Source organism: Echiichthys vipera (genome assembly GCF_963691815.1).
Source record: "Echiichthys vipera genome assembly, chromosome: 16".
NCBI lineage: Eukaryota > Metazoa > Chordata > Actinopteri > Perciformes > Trachinidae > Echiichthys > Echiichthys vipera.
In genome coordinates, this window is record NC_139841.1 from 23,351,972 (window position 1) to 23,374,757 (window position 22,786).

Below are 22,786 nucleotides of genomic sequence, written 5' to 3' on the forward strand. Positions count from 1 at the left end.
TAAAACTTAAAAACAAATGTTCTGACAAGGAAAAACATTTTTGGACAAAACAAAAACCTATACAAAGTGGTAGAATACAGTGCTGCGTCATTACAAAACAATTTTGTAACTTAAAAACACATGGCAGATCAGCACGTCGGACAAAACAAGCGATTTGAAGACACCGTTTTGAGATTTATTTTCACTGTAGTTTACATTTCATAGACTGAACAATTGATTTTCAATTAGAACCATTGTTAGTTGTCCCCAAGTTTCCACACAAGCTGTCGATTCAGGTCAGCAAAAAAGCAATATGTTCTGTTTTGTGTGCCAAAATTAAAGGAGTGAAATCCATGCCCAGCCAACAGAGCCCAGTCCACCCAATGTTAATATCCAGACTGCAGTACTATTTTAAGTTGTACGCCGTAAGAATTGAGACACATTGTTTCTAGCAGCCTGTTGGGCAGTAAGATGTGGCGAGACGGTTCTTTCAGAGCCCTCAATCTTGTCATGTTCCTGGTCACAGTGTTGACTCTATTGTATTTTTTTGCTCTTTTTGTTAACTTTATTAAAGCTAAGCCTGTGAATGTTCTCATTTGTCCAGGTCATCGTTCTCCCCAAAGCAATTTCAGTCAAAAGCAACTGGACTTTGTTATTTGTCTAGGAAGACATTTCACCTCTCATCTAAGAGGCTTCATCAGTTCATGTACGCAACTGACCAGGACACATTCACTTTTCTACTTCCAGTCTGTCCCCTATATGTTACCCTCTTAAATTCATACACACACATGTTCCTATTAGACGTCTGCCCTTACTACAAGCCTTACTCAGGAGTGAAAGTTTCACTTTTTCTGATTACAAGTGAAAGCAGCATTACCGATCCGGGCAGACAGGCCAACCGTTGTCAGTAGCGTCACTAACATGGCACAGTATTTACATTTAGGGAGGGAATGTCGCCACAGATACACAGATGGGAAACTCAGCAAAAAGGCAAGAAGCGCTTTCATTAGTGCGCCATATGATCAACCACCATAGTTTTAACTTACTCTTTCATAGATAGGAACTTAAAAGACAATGAAATGGATGAAAATCGGAGTACAACTTTAAGTTTCTAAATTCTTCTGTCCTGGCAATGTTTTCCAAACTGTTACCAAGTTCTCTGTATGCCGAGAAAAAGAATTGCTGAGCCCCTAAAATTCATCCAAATGGAAACATTCAGCACTGCCACAACCCTCTCCACCCATATCTCTCCCATCTCCACCACCACAATGTGGAAACAGCTCCTCTCTCCTCCCTCCCATTCTATGCTCCGTTATTCTCCCTCTCTCTCACTCAAATACACACACTCTCTCTCTCTCTCTCTCTCTCTCACACTCCAGGGAGGGGCTCAGTCAGACAGATGTAACACAGCCGTACAAGCCTGAGCTAAGCTGGCAGGCTGCAGGGGCCAGACCAGAGCCAGCAGCTCTGACTGGAGAGAACAGCACAGAGGAGATGACAGTGGCGGCGGCAGTAGAAATATAACGGTAGTTGTAGTAACAGTTCTAAGTAGTTGCAGTTCAGTTACAGAGCCGACTTTTCCTCAGGATATGGGCGTGTTGATCTGGGAGCTCATCACCCTGTGAATTTAACATGGACCTTGACACCAGCACCCATCCAGAGGCACAGCATGGTGAGTGAGATTAGGAGAGCTGATTAGAAATAATGAGAGCGATTCTGTGGAAAAAGTTGAAGAGCATGTTGGTGAACAAGGGAGTCGGGTCACATGGTTTTCCTGTTAGCTTGCTACTATGACTAGGCTCTCCATTGGGCTCTTAAGCTGTTGACTAGGGCCTCTGTGGTCAGATGAATAGGACTTCAGTCTGTTCTGTTGGAAAGGGGTCGAGGGGTGAGGGGTGTTACATGGCAGTGTGATGAAATCCACAGCCTGCTAACAACATTTTGCTTTAATTACCTTTTCGCCGTTACTTTAAGAGAGTTATAAAGTCTTAAGCTTTGTTGTGGCTCACAAAGTTCAAAATTGCACGTTGAATGATGTCTCTCTGGAATTTTCCTCCCGTCCCTCTTCCATCAAGCTGTTTTGGTGCGAGCTTCGTGGAGCAGGATCCTCTCCTCTTGCTCTTTGAATGGAATGATTATCCGTGGTTTATGTGAGGGCCGTGGGTGTACCATTTCTGTTCAAAAGCAGCGAGATAATTTGATGGTTATGTGAATCTGTGTATTTGCATGCTGTGCGGTGGTTGCACCATGTGGGTGTTGTGTGTGTTAGAGACACAGAGTGGCACGAAAGAATGAAAGTGGGAGAGGGGAAGAGAAAGGGAGAGACAGAAAGAGAAAGAGTTATGTACACAAATAAATCCAGGGGGATCTAGACTGCACTGTAGGCCAGTGAGTGAGTGCTCACTCTTTCTCTTCCCCCTCATTTTCCGCAGCCTCTTTTTTTTTTTCTCCACTGCTCCAAATGTTATAGCCTAAACTAGATAGTTAAAAGGCAGAAAAAAAGTGGTGTGTTATTAACTGGGACAGAGAAGACGATGTTTTGTCTTCATGGCCGATGGGAAGGACTCTGCTGTGCTGCTGATGAAGAATGCGGTTAACAGAATGAGTCAACAGAGAACATATTTCCAAGAGACTGAAGTTTCTCTTCGCCAGCGTCTAAGCCACATTTCTTTATACACTGGGCCGCCTGCCACGACGGAAAAGGACAAACGAACAAAAGGGAAAGAAAACTTGGAACTTTTGTTAACAGTTGAACCCAAATAAGTGAGAACATTGAGTATTTTCGCACCTTTTACAGTAAAGTTTCCCAACATAAAATGTCAACCTCATATAGAGATTGAACACTTTCTCCTCTCGGCCTCTCCCAATGCACACAGCCTCGGAAGAACTCTTCTAAAGGTTTAATATAAATAGAAAAGTATGAGTAGAAAGGGCAATACTCTGATATCATCAAATTACATTCACCTCAGGCAAGCCTCAGGTTCATGCTTCCCTAGGCTCGTAGACATAGTTTTTCACTCTCTCTCTCACACAAACACGTATGCATGTGCACAGACGTTGTCGCCGTTTATAACAAATCCAAGAGCAGATCCTTGAAATGCAATTGTATATATTTTTTTCTACTGCACATATAGTAGATGTTGATCTGCTGTCTGCATCTGGATGATCATTATAGCACAGACACTGTAACTGCCTCCACCTATTTCCTGTTTCTATCTACAGAAAGCAGATGGTTTCCAATGCTGGACATCCTCTTATACTGTGCAATGCTTTTAGATGAAATTCTGAGTGATATTGCTATCTGACAGGCTAATATAAAAGTGGTCACTTGAGTGACTCAAACAGTAGTCAGATATATGAACGCAATCCACATCTTTGAGTTTTATTAGACAAGTCTAGAGTTATGGTAAACTGGAATAAACTGAGATTGCCACTATTTCTCTTTAAGGTCCAGGCACACCAAATTGACATTAAATAATTCGTCGACGAAGGCGTTCGCCTGTGTCTCACTCAACAAAGTTGCACTCAAACACACGGCAAAGACTACAGCCAACTAGCATGCATGTTCTGTGCCTGTTCGAGAGCAAATAACCCACCATACCATTACTACTGTTTAGCCAGTTAGCACATTAACAACACAACCCGATGTTGAAGGAACAAATACTATTTACTGTGCACCAGCGATCAATAACACACAAAAATTATGAACAGTTTCTGCTAAAGAGCTCAATGATTAAAAAAATATTACCTGACATAAACTAGTTTGTTTATGGCCTCAGCCTCTTGATTTTAGTTGGTTTGTTTACTTTCCTCACTTTTTGGTTTCTGATCTCCTGCACGGATTCACTTTAGCTCAACTGGTGATGTCTCTCACTGACGGGCTCCACCGCCGACTCAACATGCTAGTTTGGCAGGAAAGCTACCGACAAGGTCCAGCTAGTGTCAACAGTGCGGGACGCACCGCAAAAACTAGGGTGACAGACGCTCATTGATTGGCCTGTTGTGTCGGGGCTTTTCCAAACAGCCACGTCAATTACCAGGCATCAAGATGATCACATTTAGTACCCTATATGAACACAGAAAGGGGAGACGGAAGAAAGTAAAAAGGGAGAGGCAGAGAAAAGTCCTAATCCACGACTCTTGACATTTAAATAGGTCTGCATGTATGGGAGGAGAAAACACAGGGAGAGATCTTTGATAGTGTGTTTGTACATGAATGTGTGTGTGTTTTGTACAAAGGGGTATTAAACAAGTTGAGATTTCTCCTCTTTCACTCTAAAGCATTTTTGTGAAAAACAAGGGTTTTTACTCTCATTTTCCATTTAGTGGGGAATTTGGGTTTCTGACTTCACTTCTAAAATTCCCAGATTTTCTCCAGATGAAACTGCGGTTTTGTGGGTGAAATCGCTGCAGGGCTTTGTCTTTAAGAATGCTCAGCTTTTACTGAAAGATTCATTCTTGCTCGTGTTGTCGTGTCCTAAAATCTAGCCAGGATGTGGCACTTGGTAGTACAGCGGGTGTAAATTTAGGAACTGGGCTGTCAGCTTATGAATTTTAATCTACTTTTAAGAGAGGAAACACTATCTTGCATCAGGCCTCATGGTCAGGTCAAGTTCATTCTGCTGTGTAAGAGACTTTCTTCACTCAGTGAGGTTGCAGTCTTGGCAGATGAGTGTTGTCTAAAGGCTTTCACGCTGTTAAGTCTGTCCTGTTTCCAGCTGTAAACAAGTTTGTGTGTAGTTCTGTCTTTTAGGAAGCAGAATTGTATTTTAAACCTTTGGAAGAAATACATTTTGGCAAAATTGGTTTGAGTAATTCTTGCGTGTCCCACTTCTTTAAAGGACAATTTCAGGATTTCAGGATTTCTGGCTTTGAGGTTAAGGTTTGGATCTGTTATGACATCCTGAGAACAAATATTTTGGTTTTAAAATGGCTTAATAGTTTACTTTCTTCAATAACTAGGGTTTTAACTTTGTGAGCAGGAGTGACCAATTTCAAATTACCCTAAATGTAGTCTCATGATTTAATGTTGATTTTAAAATATTGGTTGATTTGTTCTGCCGTTTGGGGCAGGAGCAACAAGTTGTGAAAGTAAAACTGACATATCTCCCTTTAAGTTGACGTGGTAAATTTTATAGCAAACAGTTAATTTATAAATCCAGCAATTAAGATGTAACATTACTTTGTAATCCTGTGTCTGGCCAGGTGATGAATAAGTCCATATTCCACTCTTAGCTTGTTTTTTTTGTCCAACTCCCAAGGGAAATATCTCATAATAATGTCCCACTGGAGAGTTCCAGCACTGGGACCCATGGTAGAAAATCCCTGCTAGGTTTCCCAATCAAAACACGATGCTGTCATAAAGTAGCACACATGGGATCATGGGGGCTTTAGTCTTTATTGCACATGAAAATCAACAGAAATAATGTTTACGGACAAGAATTAAAGTTTTGTTCTTGTTATGGTTTGAAACGTTGATTCACTTTGTAACATTTCATTCTAATGAAACAGCCGCAGTGTTTTCACTTTGTTGCGGGAACCAGTGGAGCATGTAGCATGGGGGAATTGGCAAGCTAGCGTCAGCTTGTTGTAAAATTTTAAAAACGTTATGCTTCATCATTCAGACTCGTCACAGCGTAGAAGAACATTGCTATTGCCAGATGAGTGCCAACTTTGTTCAGCTCATTTTCTGTAACCAGTATACTTAGCATGAAGGCATTGTGGAATTAGAAAGCTAACAGGCTAGCTGTCCGGCCCTGCCATCACCTCTCATCCCAACGTCTACTCGCTGCAGGAAGAGGCGGAACAACAAAATGTGTGCTAGCTAGTTAACTTGCTAACATTACCATTAGATGAGTCGACAACCAATACAGCTCCTGTCTGTAGCTATGTGGAAAACATTTTTTTTTTTTTAAATGTGTGTAAAAATGTGGGCCGGAGAGCCCAACAATCACTGTAAAGCTGAGGGAATCTGCAGAGTCACATGATTATTCATCGCTCAAGCATTATCAGAAGCATTTAGAATAAGTATAAATAAAAGGCATGCTGCTTGTCATGCTCCTACAGAGGTCAAGGCAAGTGGCACTGGATTAGTTGGATAAGAAAAGAATGTCTGTGGCAGGCTGTGTATGGTGGCTTTTCTTATCTAAAATCATGATTTCTGTTGTCTGGGTTAGATGATAGTTTGAAATGAGGATTAAACGTAACCTTTACATAAACCATTATTACTTAAAATAACTGGTTTTGCACCTTGCTGGTACTACACCACAAGTGTATTGTCACTCTAAAGACGTTGTATCTTGCATGAAAACATTCAGATTGTGTCTACATCCTGTTAAGGGTGATTGCATTTCACACTTGGCTTACAAATCTTTTCAAATGTATCCCAAGTGACTGCTTGTGATGGGATTTTGCCGCCATGCTTAAATTTGACTTTATCTGTGGCAAAATATGTTTCTGGAGACAGAGAAAAAAAACCCAACTCATCACACACATTTGGGCTCAGCCATGCAGCCACTCAAGAGGATTGTTGTGGCTATTTGCATAATGGATAGTACTACACCGACGAATTCAAAATGAGAAAGAAACAGCTGGATGCAAAAGAGCCATGAAAACTGTGAAACAACGAAAGAGAGGCCCTCAGTGACATTGCATTGTTGAGCTATATTTATATTTACAACAAATCCGACTAGGTGGTCCTTCTGTGAGGTCAAGGACGCATCTGTGTTGACGCTACACTACATATTTGGATGAATGTATCCCTGACCTGACCATGTCCAAATGTGGCTGGAACAATCAGGTCCTAATGTGTCCTGATGAACTCCTGTATTTAGAGTGGTTTGCTGTGATCAGCATATGTGTCCTGCAACGTAAAAGCCTGCTACTCATAACTGATGTAAGAATGAATATGATGGAACTATTCAGAAAGCATTTATGTCATTTACACTGTTTGCCTTCCTGCCAAATAATCCCATGAACTAGATTACAAGTGACTGCTTGGTTTTGAGACCATTTTTGGCTACGGAGAATTAAAACGCTGATGAGTTGACGATGACATTTACGATCACAGCATGATTTGGGATAGATGTTTTAAAGGAAAGATTCAGAGGACGACACAACAAGGTCTGTGTCCAGTAAAGCAATTTGTTGAATGTGAAGTTTTGTTTCCTTGCCTTTTGTATGTAATATGTTATTTATGGTACGTAACCATAATAAAGCAGTTGGCAAATAAATTACAATTACTTTGCCATGTCTATCTTTATCACACTCTTAAAAGGGATACTACAACCTGTTATTTCTTGTAATCTCAATCTCAATTGGACATTTATCACAACATAGACTCTGCCTTAAAAGTTACTGTGCCATTGAAAAAGCACAAAAATTGAGCTAGCTACCGAAATAAGTCTGGGAAAGTGCTGCCAAACTATAAGCGGCAAAGTTAATACCCAAACGGAGTCCTGTGACTCCGGTGAAATGTTGGCCTATGTTTACAAAGACTTCCTTCACACTTGAAACAAATGGACAAGCCCCCCCCGGGCATATAAAAATGTAATTAATTGCGGCAAGCTGCACTTCACCGCTGCTTTGTGTGTTTTCAGCGATGAGGTGCAAGAACGTCTCTTCACTTTTCCTTTTTAAAAGTGATGCACTTGGGCAGTTTTTTTGTCTTAATTCGTACAATAATTCAGAAATATAATAAAAACCCATCATTTTCGAATCGTATGGTTACTGAAATATATATCTGCATTTTTGCACACCTGAATATACTGTTACTTAAATATATATCTGCATTTTTGCTCACCTGAATATACTGTATGTTACAGTAAGAAAACATATTAGATTGCTAACAAACAGCTGTGAGGTTCACACAGGAGTTGACACATGAAAAGTTCATCAAACACTTTAAACTAGTCTGGTGATGGTGGATATAAATAACACTGTAAGAGCAGAGCTAAGCAATAACCTCAGAGAGCTGACTTGGGGCCAGCAGCAACAGTGGCATGACTCCATTTGGCCCCATTTGTCAGAAAGCCTCCCTGATGGGAGACTGTCAGTCAACAGTACTGCTGGGGAGGGGAGGAGGGGAAGGGAGGGAAGGAAGGAGGAAAGGACAAGAAAAAGAGGGAAGCAGTGCCGAGTATTTGAGACAGTAGAGAGTCAAGGGAAATTGGACACTTTTCCCCCACTTTGGTATACATGACATAGTGTGTTAGTGTAGTTTGTTTGTGGGTGCATTTATGTGTTAGTGTGTCTGTGATATATTTGCTGTTGAAGTGTGGGATGCGTGTCTAAGTTGAAGAGACTGCAAGGGGCAGAAACCGAGCCATACGCAGTCATCATAAGCTTGCTACGCGCTCACAAACAAATTTATGTTGGGGTGTGCTTTTCATGTCTCTGTACATCTTATGTAAATGTCGCTGCCCCACACTGAGCAAAGACTGCCAGAGAGGGCGAGAGTGGCAAGGGACTGAGCCGAGGAAAGAGAGATGGAAAGGATTGACTATGTGAAAGTGAACTGGTAAAGCCAGACAGAGCATGAATACTGGCAGACTGAAGCCTTTTCCTTGGAGATTCTTATCAAAGAGGATGCTAGAATCACGAGATAGACTGATCTTAATCAGTGTTTTGTTGATCCTCCCTCATTGTTTCTGTGATTTACCCAGTTACAGATCTGTGATGAGAGTATTTATACATAACACTGATGGGAAAATGCAGTCATTTAAGCCTGAGACAAGAGCTTTGGGGAACCAACAACACAAAACTTTTAGGAGTTTGTATCAAAGGTGTTTTGTTTGTTTTATAAATACAACCTCAGATTTTAGACCTAATATGTATGTTTTCTGTAAATTTTGTCATTAGACATTTACATGAAAAAAACAGACCAACGTTAATGCTCTTAGATTTGGCGGAAAACAATGGGAGGTGCCCATGATCCTGATCAGATGCCGGAACCACCTCAACTGGCCCCTTGCGATGCAATGGAGCGGCGACTCTACTCTGAGCTCCCGCTGGATGTCTGAACTCTTCACTCTATCGCTAAGGCCAAGCCCAGCCACCCTACAGAGGGAACTCATTTTGGGCATGATGTGGTTTTTTCAGTCTTTTTTTTGGCGTTTTAAATTTCATTTTATATGCATTTCTTTCCAGTGTTTTAATGTTTGATGTAAAGCACTTTGAATTGCCTCGTTGTTAAATTGTGCTATATAAATAAATGATATTACCCAAAGCACATGACCATAGTTGAGGGTCAGAACATAGATAGACCTGGTAAATCGAGGTCCTGTACAACGTCTGCCTCACTGCACCAAACCGCCTGTTGATCTCACGCTTCATATTGCCCTCACTGGTGAACAAGACAACAAGATACTTAAACTCCCATTCTCCCACCAATTTGAGAGCTTCAGTGCTCTACCTAGATCGACACAATACTATCTGTCTATGCATTTATGACAAGGCAATCAGTGTTCGGTATGTTACTCTGCAAGAGCAAGTTTTATGGATTTTTCCTTCATTAAATAGTTGGCAGTAAAAAGTAACAGTAAACAAGGCGTAAATGATATATTATAAAGCTCCTAATGAAACTGGGACCTTGGCAGTTACAAGGTATGCATGTTAGACTGCTGGGCCCCAGGACGCCCCAGTTCCAGCCTTTTATAAGTTGAATGCCCTTTGGAATCCTTCCACAAAAGGCACTTGCTGGCATGGTAGGCATGGTAGCAGAATGACCCCACGTGCCGCAGACAAGTGCCTTTGTCTATAAAATGGCAGATGACGGCATTCCATGTCCAACTCTTTCTGCAACTGAAATACACATTCCCGGGTTTCTCTGCTCTTACTGGCAAGAAGAAACAAGAGACGAATTGTAGGCTACACTTTCTGATTTGAATTCATTTAGTTTTATCTGATAAGACCCGGCTTTCTGAGGAGCACAGTATCATCTTGTTTACACATTAAGTTGTGCCTATGGAGTTGTTGTTTTTTAGCATCCGAGCACTCAACAGAATGTGGAATGACTTCTAGAGGCAGATCATTAGGATGCTTTACTGTAGATAGACATTAGACAGACTGTTTGCTTCCTTTGTTTCCCAGCTCTCTTGTCACTCTGGCACTTTCCATTCCTCGCTTTCTTCTTGCCACTTTTATCACTCTGTCTTTACCTCGTCTCTCCTGTATATCTTTTTCTCCATTTTTGCTGCAGTGACATAAGTGATGTTTCTTAAGGATGATCCATTTAAAAAAATATACTTGCTGTTGAAGTTTTTCCCCAAGAACCTGAGTTTCACATCCTCGTACACAAAAATATATGCTTATACTAAACAAACACAAGGTCTAACAAGACTTTACTATGGCTGTAGTTAAATGTCACACTTTCTTGGATATAAACACACACAAATCTATTCAAGAATATCAACAGAGTGGCAATGAGTGAGGGATTAGTGAGACAGAAAGGGAGACAAACAGAAAGGAAGATAAAAGGAAAGGCGTGTCAGAGTTGTCTATAGGAGTGGACTTCACTGCTTTTGTGTCCCTTTGTAACTCTATAGCCCACATACCAAAGTACTTACCCATTATATCACTTCAGCCTTTGGGTTCATGTTTGCCCATTTTTACTCTCAGTCCCTATTTTTGATGGTTTTTCCTGCTAATCGTTTGTTGAAGGAGGAATTAGACTTTAACCAAACTTTGGCCTAAACAAGCATTGTAGCATTACTGGTTTAACCTCAATCTGCTTTAAAACCACCAGGCCACCACATGCTAATGTAAGAAGTATGCAGTTCTACTAAGTACAATGTGAGTAACAAGTAAACTGTAAGAATATACCAGAATCAGAAGACTTTAAGATCAGCAGGAAACAAGAAAGTGATTAACCACAATGAAATAGAAGCACATGACACTGCTGTATGTTTTAAAGGCATACATCGGGGCGACTGTGGCTCAGGAGGTAGAGTGGGTCGTCCACTAATGGGAAGAGTGACAGTTCGATGTCCGCATCTCAAACTGTTCAAGACGCTGGACCCTAAATGTCTCTAGACGGTGTGTGAATGTGCATCCTAGATCTGATCCTGATGATGTTAGCATGGGTGTATGAATGTGTATATGAATGAGTAAATCACTTACTGCTGTGCATGTAAATGCACTGACTGTGACATGTAGCGGTTGAGAGACAGGAAAGGTGGCTATATAGCATAGACTGTATAAAAAATGCACGTAGCCTCTACGTCGAGGTCTGTTCTCCCAACTTGATCCAATTGTCCTCGCCTACGGGAGTCGCCATCTTGTCAGACTTTGCCACATTTCCTCTTACAAAAAAGGGTGATGTGATGCTGGGGGGGGGGGGGGGGGGGTACATCCATCTGGCGTATGTATACCTCCAAGGCGAAGTTAGGGCCAGCGGCTAGCTGTCACTCAAGAGGCCGCGCCCCAGACTGTACATAAACATTAACCTCCAATAAAATTAAAAAAACTAGCTTAGTACAAAAACAACCACAATTTTGGTTTTGGAAGACAGAACTCACTAAATGCAGAGGGAAGGAAGCACGGTGCTGTCTGTCATCAGTTTATTATAAGCGGTTGTGATTCTTAATGCTCTGTTGCCCTATTTATAATTAGCTTAATTATAGATTTAAAAGAAGTTAAATAGAGGAAACACATAGTCATCGCAAAAGAGTAAGACGAGTCAGTGGAAATGTGTTTAAACACAAACCTGCTCAAAGGTCTATTAAAGGCTGAATCATTGTTAATGCTTAAATAGTAGCGTAATAGTAGTAGCAACAGAAAAAACACACACATTGTTTGAAAACAGGTTTCCTTTTCCAGATTTTGTCTGTGTGTCTTGTGCATTCTGGTCTGGTTAATGTTGCCTACCGAGTCACATATTCATACCACTTCTGTTTTCTGTGAACATTTTTTTTCGACATTTTGTTGAGCTGCTGGTTGTCAGGTCTATCTCTGTGGTCCAGACTGAAATATCTCAACACTTGTTGCTTGGATGGATCGTCATGAAATTTGGTACAAATATCGCTCTGAACTAGTAAATCTTCAGACTTTTCCTTTTGCCTCCTAAAAGGATGACTTTTTAATTTTTTTGGTTATATCTCTTGCATCGATTCTCAGGAAATTTGGGAAACATTGTCATCTTCTACATTAGCAATCTTTTCACTTTTTATCTAGCCCAATCAGGTAAGATAATGTCCATTTGTTTGGTTCATTTCAATTTCAGTCCTTTTGGTTTATGTCCAAACACCTGGAAAAACAAATGACATTTCCATCACCAGCCACTATGTGATGTGCTTAGTGCTAATTAGCATGCTAGCATACTAAACTAAGATGGTGGCAATGACAATTTTATCCATATGACGTGTTTGAATTCAAAGGGTTTTACATTTAAAGACGAAATCTATAATATAAAGATGTAAACATAAACGAGAACAAACTTGGTGAACGTTATACTAACATAAGCACTGTGAGCATGTTAGCTTCCTGACTTTTTTCGTGAAGCATCACTATGGCTAAGTACAGACTTACAACCTTCTTTTTTCCAGACAAAAAACATCACATTACAATCAACAATAAAAAATAAATTGTGGTATTTAAATACATTCGAAGAAAACACAGGGAGGCAGTTTACTGAAGGAGAATTCATTATATATATATATACTGTATATATACAGTATTTTATTACACAGCCCTAAGTCCTTAGTGTGTTGAAAAGTTGAGGTAGCCAGTAGTAAACTGGTGTGAATAGCAGGAGGAGGGGGAGGAGGGGATGTGCTGTCACTTCTGTGGACAAATGCCGTGCTTGACAAATGTCTGGCCAAGGACAGCAGCCGAAACATGAGAGCACTCTTCTTTGGCAGGGAAGAGGGAGGGACGTGGGAAGAGACAACGGAACATCTCCACACACCTTCTTCCTTCTGTAAAACGCACACCTTTTGTAGTTTTGGCTCAGTTTTGTGTGGTGACTTGAATCTTTCACCTTAACACTGTTACTCACTTCCCATCTCCAGACATACGTCAGCTAGTCTGCTGTCATTTGCAGCCATACAGGGGAGTGTTTAAAAGGCTTCATGGAGGCAGAGCAAGAAAAAACAGTAATGATCACCTACAACACTGCTGCAGAATGTAGGCTAAGTGCACAGCAAACTCCAGCTAATGCTTTAAAGCTGGATTGTGGTAGTGAGGCCCGGCCTGGCCCGGCGGTTTTTGGTCAACCTCGACAGGTCCTCCGATTGGTCGGTTGTGAGGTAGGAATTCAGCTCTCTGAGGTCTAAACTCCACCTCCTTCTCCTCCTTCTGGCCCCGGGCGCTGAAGCGCGACTGCATTCACTACGCACACACACACACACACACACACACACAGCCTCTCTCTCCCATTCGCTTTTTGGTATGAAAGGGGCTGTGGAGCCGGGAGTTTCAGACATTTGAAGACACAGAGCAAGGAAGTGAGAGAAAGCAACAAAAGACAAAGAGAGAACTCTCCTGCCCTCTGTTTGTGTGTGGGTGAGCTTTTTTTTTATGTCATCCTGAGAAGGGGGAGGACCTGAAGCCTGCTAAGAGTCAATACCCCTGCAGGAGTCCACCATACACACACTCTCTCTCTCTCACACACACACACACACACACACACCCCACATACAACACACGCATACTTGCTCAGTCCACTGCAGCTACTACAGCCTGAATGACTGCAAAGCAGAGGGAGAAACAGAGCGAGGAAGCAGAAGTGCGAGAGAGGGGAGGAGGAATCTCAGGAGTTACTACTTGTTGCTGTTGGTTTTCTGTGCGGACTGAGGATGATATTCCTTCTGCTTTCCCTGCGGCAGTGGGACCTTGTCTGAGGTGAGCTCTAGCATTCTTGTTTTCCCCCCTCTCTTTTTTGGCTGGCCAATAAATCTGTGATAGAAAAGAAGGGGGTCTGAGTTACACACTTTGTGATCTTTTCTGTGGGATTGCTTTCTTGGTGGAATGCCGAAGGGGGGTTGAAAGAGAGGAGGTGTGGAGGGAAGCTTTTCACGTGCCAGGGAAGCAACATTATCACACTGATCTGTCAGAGAAAGAAGCAAAGCAGAGGTATAAAGAATATTTTACGGTAGATATGAGTAAAGAGAGAAAAAAGGGTAGCTGAAGGAATATCAGACTCAAAGACACAAAGAGCTGCAACAGGGGATTCATAGCTCTGCTTCCACAAGTGGGACAGCAGAAGATGTGAAAGGAAAACTCAGTCCAGCTCTTTTCTAATGAATGCCCATCATTTTATAGTGTTTGGGGCTGCTTTGCTCACAGGACCATGCAACATAAATGTGAAATGTATGCATATCTTATTTGGTTTGTATGTGTTGGAGGAGCAGTCCCACTCTAACACAGAGTGGCAAAGACACAAGGTAGTGTTTAACGACTTTAGCAGATTGTAGCCTTGATTTATCAGCTCCTGCATGATTACAGTGTTTTCTCTAACTCTACCACAGATAGTAGCTCACTTGAGTGTGCAGCCTCATCATCATTCCTCCAACCAACATGTGTTTACATGCTGTAGTCTATTACCAATACACAGAAGTACTAAACGTCAACAAGTTTGTCTAATATTGCCCTTTTGGTGATGGACGTCAATAATTAGAGGGACATTTATGTTAACTATACATTTTCTGACGTCTTTGTGTAAATTACTTATCTATTATAGTTAACATATGTGGAAAACACTTATAACATTTCAGATTCCATGCAAAGAGTTTTTAGATGTCGAGGTTTGTTTTTTCTTCTCAGTAGTAGTGCATTGTCCGGGCGTGGGGCGGGCATTGTTGTCCTATTATTAGAGCAAGCCGGGCCAGCCAGCAGCTGTGGGGAAGGAAGTCGGCTAGGAGCAGCCGGAGAAGAGGGATTACTGGGAACACTGAGCGGGAATTATGGACCGACTGGAATGGCATTCCTAAGGTGGCAGAGTCACTGGAGGGGAAGATGAGTGAATCGGAGCATCAGAAAGGGATCAGTGTGGATCATAAGAAAAGATAGAGGCTGAAGGTCAACAGTGATTTGGACTAAAACACCCTGCTCTAATTGCAGATTCCAGCTGTTGTACCGCTGGATTGCTTGGTCGTGAATTTATTGAGATGGATTCGTTAAAGTCTGCAAGTAATGTTTTTCTCATTAGATAGTTTGTTTATTAATTGATGAAACTTTTCATTTATAAAATGTCTGTGGTTTGGGTCTTGAAGTCCAAAAATCAAAGATTTGTTCAGTTTACAATAGCCATGGTTCCACCAATGTGTTATTATGCACATTTCAAAGAATGATATTAGAAAAAAGCTTAATGAGAATGGCAAAATTTGATAGAACTTCTGCAGTTACCCACATTTATTTTATCCTCGCTTGAGGTGATTTTTGCCTATTGAAAAAGAACTGGTACGCTTAATAGGATATGTAAATTGCTTTGCCAAATAAGTTCTCACAGAGTGAACATTTGACTCCCATCCATAATGGCTGTTTCGGCTGTCGGCAGCTTCCCGGATATTCCTGAGGGTGTCTCTTCATTTTTCCCTAGTAGATGGGTTTGTCTCTGCCAGGTCTGTAGGACACTGGTTTTGTTTCCTTCTTACAAGCTCTACTTCTTCTACTATGTTTACTGGCAGACTACAGCCCTGCATAGCCTATAGTGCCAACTCCTGAAAAAACTACGCTAGCCCTTAGCCTAGTTTATTCGCTGCAATCCAGCATTTCTTTTTTGATACATTTCAAAAGTCTTCCTGAAATTCAATTAACAACCCATTTTAGAGGCTTAAATCATTGAATCGTTTGCATTTTGCTATATAGATGACTCATAAATGACTCATTTAATTATTAAAATGAAATGTCAGTCAACTAATTGTTTGGCACCAGAATCATTTTTGTTTAAATAATCACCTCACTAGAATTGCCATATTGTGTTACAGACTACAGCGTGAGTGTAATGGATATATTTAATGTATCCCCCTTTATTCAAACTAAAATCAGCAATGTAATAAAACCTGTCATTGAGTCAGCTCACTCACCCGCTCTTTGAAACGTCTTTATCGCCGACGGCCCAGGCAGGAGCTGACCGAGTGTTTTTAGGCAGTGAAAGTGGTAGGAGTTCCCTGCAGATAGTGATTACTTGGTGATTGACTGCTGTGATAAACTGCTGCCACACTAAGAAGATAATAGCATCCCAGTCTTACTCACATATCGCTGCTATCCCTGCTTCTCTGCTCTTGTAAATCTCTGGTGTGTATTCCGGTGAAATACACTTGCTCAATGCTATTAGATAAATACAGCAAAAAGGCCTTTGTCATCTGGAACCCTGACAGTTTGTATTACTTTTTCCACGTGCAAGTTGTCTGATAAAGGGTGACCTTTTTGGTAAAAAGCTATTGTGAAACAGTCTCATCAAAATTCAAGATAGCGTATCTTGTCTTGAGCGCACTTGTTTAGATATGTTTTTAATGAATGTGAAATCAAAGATCACATTCCAGCTGCATTTTCTCTGACAGTGAAAGCAATGATAAGATACTGTGATGTGCAAGTTTTCCCCCTTACTAATACGAGATAAACAAGCTGATCAGGAGAAAGGCACACGATACTTCTGATTTTCAAACTAGTCCAAGTAGTGATATTTAGCTATATATGTTTGGGGGGGTTGACGTAGTTATCTGTATTTTCATATCAATGTCGTTTAGTTGATATGCTGTCCACAGTGTCTCCTCCACCCAAACACCTTACTGTGCCTTAAAGGCTTTAAGTAGCACAGGACCTGCCCTCATTTCCCCCAATCTCTCTCCAGCTTCCCTTTCCCCCTCCCACTCAGGCTCTCTGAAGAACAGCTATGTAATTAGTTAGCGCCATAAATCACAGACAACAGAAGGGATTTGATATATATGTTTGACAGCAATAAACGGGTGGTGTCATTGTGTATGTGGATTTTGGGTTTGGGGAATTGAAAGGGGTAGAAGGTGTTTGTTGGCATACTCTATAATTATGTACATGTGCGCGCGCACACACACACACACACACACACACACACACACACTCACTCCATGTGTGATCATGTGTGAGATTAATCATCTCTTTCTTTTTGATTACATGTTTCGGCATGCGGCTACAGCTGTAGCCTTTGTATGTGCACTGGCACGTTTTTGTCATTAATATCAAAAACAATTCACCATTTGATTGTTTTCTGTCCTGAAGACTGCCAATGAGGACTGTGGAAAATTATTCATTGTGTCTTTGTTTTAGCAATTAAGTGCTTAGCATTTGAATATAGGGCCACAAAACCTCAGCTTTCTATGGATCTAAATTATTTGTTTTGCTTCAACATCACACAATAGTGCAGCACACTTATTAGATCTTTGAATGTTGCCTGCATGAGTGGGGAAAGCATGTTTCAAGGCGTCGGCTGTTGAGCCTTTCTTATAATAAGATAATAATATGTTGATATGCTAACTCTCGTTGTTAAGCCAGCTGGAGTCCATATATAGTTGTTAAATAATTGAATTCTGTGGCCCCCCTCAGCAGATGTAGCTCTCAACAGCGGCTTTAACCCCGACTGAGCTTTTTGACATTCACACCCTCCACTGAAGCTGCCAGTTAAACGGATGTATGGGCTCACTGTGTATCTGGTTGTATTCATGTAGGCTTAGAACTTTGAATAGGCACATTGCAGTGTCAGCATGCACGCTGTATGTCACCATACTGCATGCAGATGTAGTTACCGTAGATGCTTCCATCTAACTATAAAGCAGGAATTTCTGTGTCCGTCATTCCAGTCGTCCTTCAAATATATTGAGAACTGCTAATTCAGTCTACTTCACACTTGGCTGTGGTATTACTGGATACCCAAGGACGTGCATTGTCAAATTTGGTGCAATATGGAAAGAGAAGGAGGAGCAATAACAACTGGCCTGTATCTGAATCTCAGAAACATTTTTCTTTCGGATGAGGCCAGACTTATCCATCCGTATAAACCTCACCGGTGTGCATCTAGATCGATATTCCACCATTTTAAATTGTGTCCAAATCTGCTTTTTCGTCCCTCCTCTACGAATTTTGTGCAACCATCCCCAAATAGGGTACAGAACATCTCTTGACCAAGCTGGAAAAAGTTACTTTTTTGATGTTCCATACAGCTTTTTTGCAGCTGGCCCTCAGTTTTTAAATTCTGTTGGCAGGACACAAAACATGCCATATAACCTGCACACTTTGTGCTTTTCTAACAACATTTGGTGGACGTGTAGATAGGATGTCTGAGTGGCCATGACAATTTGGATGCCAGTAGGAGGCGCTGTAGCAGTATCATCTAACTTTAAAGAAAGGCATCTCTGTCTCACTGTCGCTGTGTGTGTAGGTATGATTGTCTTTGTATATCTCCAGAAATTTCCATCCAATTGACTTCACCCCCCCTGGAGAGCAGTGTCGAGAAAATAGTTGATAAGATGAGCGGTTCTCGAGGAATGCTGCACTTCCGAGAGCCAAACAACAGTGCATTTCAGAATGTTTGTAAACAACAGGCGTCAAGATACTTCCAGGTGGCTTCCACTGATAAGCTGACCAGCCGGCTACTGTAAACAGTGTTACATAGTAAAAAAATGAAAATGTGTTGTGTTTGGGGTTTTGCCATCTGACATACAGCAAAGGGTGCAGGGTTTTATCGATTTCCTTCAGAGAATACTAAATTTATCCAGCGGAACCTGTGGATGAGGAGGTTAAAGCGAGTGGACGTCGTCAAAAGTACTAGTGCTACAGAGAAGACTGCAAGACTGCCTGGTGGAGGAGTATTTTCATCTAAGGGGGCAGACTGGGAACCAAACCTCCATCATCGTGTTTGTGGAAGACATTTTCTAAAAAAGAACCGATCTGTGTCTCCAGTCGGACATTTTTTGGCTAAATTCTGTTCCGTTTAACCTACAAATATAAATGACGATGTAATGTTTTGAGTTAATTTAATGGTGTTAAACTAAAGTCTAACTTCTCATCTTTGTAACCATATATCGTTTTAACAGCAAGATATATCTTTGTGTTTTCACGACACTGGTGAATTAGCCATGTGCTACTCTCGGCCCTAGTCAGACACCCGGTTCTCCTCACCGTAAACACTCCTCATGAAACTTCACTTGTAGATTCTTAGAAGTGTGTAAATAAATTCTACTTCCACTTCGGTGCGTATCACCCAGTAATTCAAGCCATTTACTCTGGTTAAATGACACTGAAGGGCTTGTTTACTAGTGGTGCCATCAGAGAACACTTCCGCTTTTGCCACCAGGAAGAACGAATATTGTTGTTGTGACGTCATGGTGAATTGTCCTATAGTCTCGCTCCCAAGGGGCGAGTGCTGCGATCTGGCACACCCCCAGCAACGCTGCAAGCCATAGTAGTGGTAGCCAAAAAGTTGGCCCCAAAAAGGGCAGGCGCATTGAACGGTCATGCCCTGAATGGGCACAGCACTAGTGTTCTCAATGCATTATGGGTGGCGTTGAAGACTCACAAGGAAAAGTCAGTATTTAGTCAGGATCTTTTTGAAGTTTGTAGTTGACATTTAATGAACCATTTGCGCATCACATAATCTTAGTTCGACATACTTCATCCAAAATAGATTTATTTGAATGTACCACTTCAAGTCGTGAATCAGAACAGGGTCTGATATCCCACTTCAATGTGGGCGCTTTCATTTATGCGCCATGGGTTGTTCTGTTGTTGACCATCTATTCTGATGTTTTCTTCCCTCTGGATGACGTCATCACTACTGTCAGCCTCTCTGTTGGTTACCTCTGAGTCTTACTCTAATTCACAAATGAAACCTGATCTGTACAACACCACATGAATTATGCAAGAAGGTGCATTTACAATGTTATATGTTGCCACTAAACTAATGATTGTATAGCGCTGTAGAATCTGAATGATTCACTCTTGCCATGCCAGTATGATTGGAAGGACAGCTCTGGGATGTAAATGTTTCTCAATGAGTTGATGTTCTGTGGGATTGTTGTGCATTAATTTGCATATGTGATGGCAATTTGTGTTGTTTAGACCTATTGGTAAAGGTGTGGTGTTTTTGTGTGTGTGCCATCTTGTCTGACAAAGCCTTGTTGTGTTGATTCACAAGGAGGCGGACCACCCATTGAGCTTTCAATGAGCCAAGAAATAAGAGCAAATGTTTGAGTTCTCTTGCCTGTGGGTCTCCAGCAGTGGTCCTGTGTCTAGTTTAACACTTCAGAATGAGTTTGCTGCCAAAACACTCTTTCCTGATTTTAAAGTTGTTTTAAGGGTATGATTTATTCTAAGTTTGACGTAGTATGTGCATGTTTTTCTCTGTATTTTCCTGTTTGTTTCACCTTCAACTCAGAATAATGCAGAGTGACATAGGAGCAGCAAGTATGTGTGTTTGTACGGCATCAGTCACCTTGCTGTGAACAAGCTGTTATCAGATATCAGACAGAATTGTCAACTCGTTTCACTCTGTTTTCATCTTTAGTCAATTCCGTGGAGATTCTGTATAGAACAACACTGTAGTGTATGTGAAACAGAAAGTGAGCACGCTTGAAATGTCAGTAATAATCTCTTTGTTTCTCTGTTTACATATGTTTGACACATTTGCTAATAATGTTACCTTTTTTTTGTGAGAATGGGCTGTCAACCTGTCTCTTATACTGTTTGCCACCTAAATAGGCACGTATATGCAGATTTTTTAAATGCAGGACAACCAGCAGCAGCAATAGACTCCTTTCACATTGCGAATTTACCTTTCTGTTTATTTTTTCTCGTGTGTCACGTTCAAAGTCATGAATGCGCTGGAAGACAGGGTTAGTAATCACTAGAAAGCAGCTTGGAGGCTAGTGACAAGTTACAGTGGTTTCTTCTTTTCCTTATCTTTTACTTATTCAGTCTCTTTCAAACTCGGTTCAGACTAATTTTGAACGATGTTCGAGCACTGCTTGCACAGAGACGGACTTGTAGCATTGTGTCGAAAGAGAGGGTTATCGTCCACCCGGGTGTCATACTTCCATCGTTGCAGATGTATACCCATACCTACTGCAGAGTCATAGACTTTTCATGTCTGTTCCTTGACACTCAGTAGTTAATTTGATAATTTCAATGTTATTATTACAGAATGAAATAATGGCCAAATGTAAAAAACAAAACCCATTACTTGTTATAATCCTCAGTTAATCTGCAATGGTAAAACTGCAATATCCTTTCAGAAGTTGTTGCAAACGAGGAATCTCTCTGGTTGGCTCTTGCTGTTTTTTTACTTTTCCCCTCTCTCTTTTCAAATCTGCCTTGACATTGATGTACAGATAAACAGGCTTTCATCACAGAGATCAGGACAGACTGGTAACCAATGAAATCTGTGGAGACAAAAGCCCATCACTGAACCAGGCCCCTGGCTGTCAAAGCAAAATGAAACTGCACTGCAGAAAAGAGCATACACTGTTTGAATGCATTAGTCTTCTACTGCACGCTCTGATGATATGCAGGTTTTTAAAGCGGCGGGTCGAGGTGCTGATCCCTGAAAAAACCCAGCGTGGACAATATGATTTGCACAGTGCTATATGTTTTTCAGCTATAATGCTAAAGTCTTATTGTTGCCTAAGTTCACCTTTGACTGTAATTTATGAGGCATAACAGATGAAAAGCTCCTTCAACTTGAGATAAAAGTCTTGCTAACTTGTCTCATGACACTCAGCTTTCAGAGAGGCCATGAAACAACTATCAAATTATATAAATATCCATCCAAGACGGGTGGGACAGTGAGGGTTCATCTGAAAGGATCTGAAGCCTGCAGTGTTTTCACAGAGCAAAGAAGCAATGAATTATTAAAGATAACAAAAAAAGTGGTGAACTCCGACGTATATTTTACATACAGACATGAGAGAGAGTTGGGAAGATGGAGACAAACTCAGGGAATAACTCCCTCCTGAACTTCTTCTTATCACGTAAACTCACATGCACATTTCTCATCGGCAAAAAATCCCAAGGCTTTCATAGTTTCTATGGTAACCAGCAAGGGGATCAGTCGATGTTCCACAGAGTCGTTATTCAAAAAAAAGACACATGCTGCTTCCTGAGAGAGACTGACTAAAATGCAGACTGAACACACAGAGGACTGTTAAATTCTCATAAGTTTATTTCCTCAATATATTTCCTCGTGTAGTCCATGGCAACAAGGATGATTTTCTTTTACTTAGCCTACGCACGAGAGAGGTTTTCCTGATAGCAACAGCAGTGTTTAACATTCATGACACTTTTTGGACACACCTTTCATGATGGATTATTGTACTTAAAAAGGAAAACGTTCAACTTTCTTTCTGTTTATCAGTTCCATTCCTTGGTTTATCTTACATTGTGATTCGCACACTACACACACACACACACACACACACACACACACACGCACACACACACACACACACACACACACACACACCATGGGAGTGGGAGAAATCATGATGATGTAAGAAGGTGGCTTAACGTGCTGAGACAAAACAGAAAACAGGAAAGAGGGGGAAATGAACTCCACTCCCAAAGGTTCCCCTTTCCCTCCAACGTACCTCACTTCCTGTCACATAACTCTGCACTTGGACTCTCTCTCTCTCTCTCTCTCTCTCTCTCTCTCTCTCTCTCTCTCTCTCTCTCTCTCTCTCTCTCTCTCTCTCCTCTCTTCTCTCTCTCTCTCTCTCTCTCTCTCTCTCTCTCTCTCTCTCTCTCTCTCTCTCTCTCTCTCTCTCCCTCTCTCCTCTCTCTCTCTCTCTCTCTCTCTCTCTCTCGCTCACTCACTCACACACTAACTATTTTTAGGACACATCAC

The 22,786-nt window shown here is 41.3% G+C and overlaps 1 protein-coding gene across 3 annotated transcripts in view; it reads left to right on the top strand.

Moving 5' to 3' along the window:
- Positions 1-1,450: 1,450 nt before the first annotated feature.
- The window catches only part of LOC310958690 (disabled homolog 2-interacting protein-like), a 132,349-nt gene continuing 111,013 nt past the window's right edge, over positions 1,451-22,786 (top strand). For 2 of the 3 annotated variants that reach the window (XM_083929741.1, XM_083929742.1), the window contains exon 1: positions 13,681-13,818. Coding sequence is in view for 1 of the 3 variants with exons in the window: in XM_083929739.1 (XP_083785865.1) it covers positions 1,612-1,651 (40 nt within the window). In the remaining 2 variants the exon portion in view is untranslated. Of the gene's footprint in view, positions 1,652-13,680; positions 13,819-22,786 lie in introns of those variants that run through there. The other variant, XM_083929739.1, reaches the window with a different exon arrangement.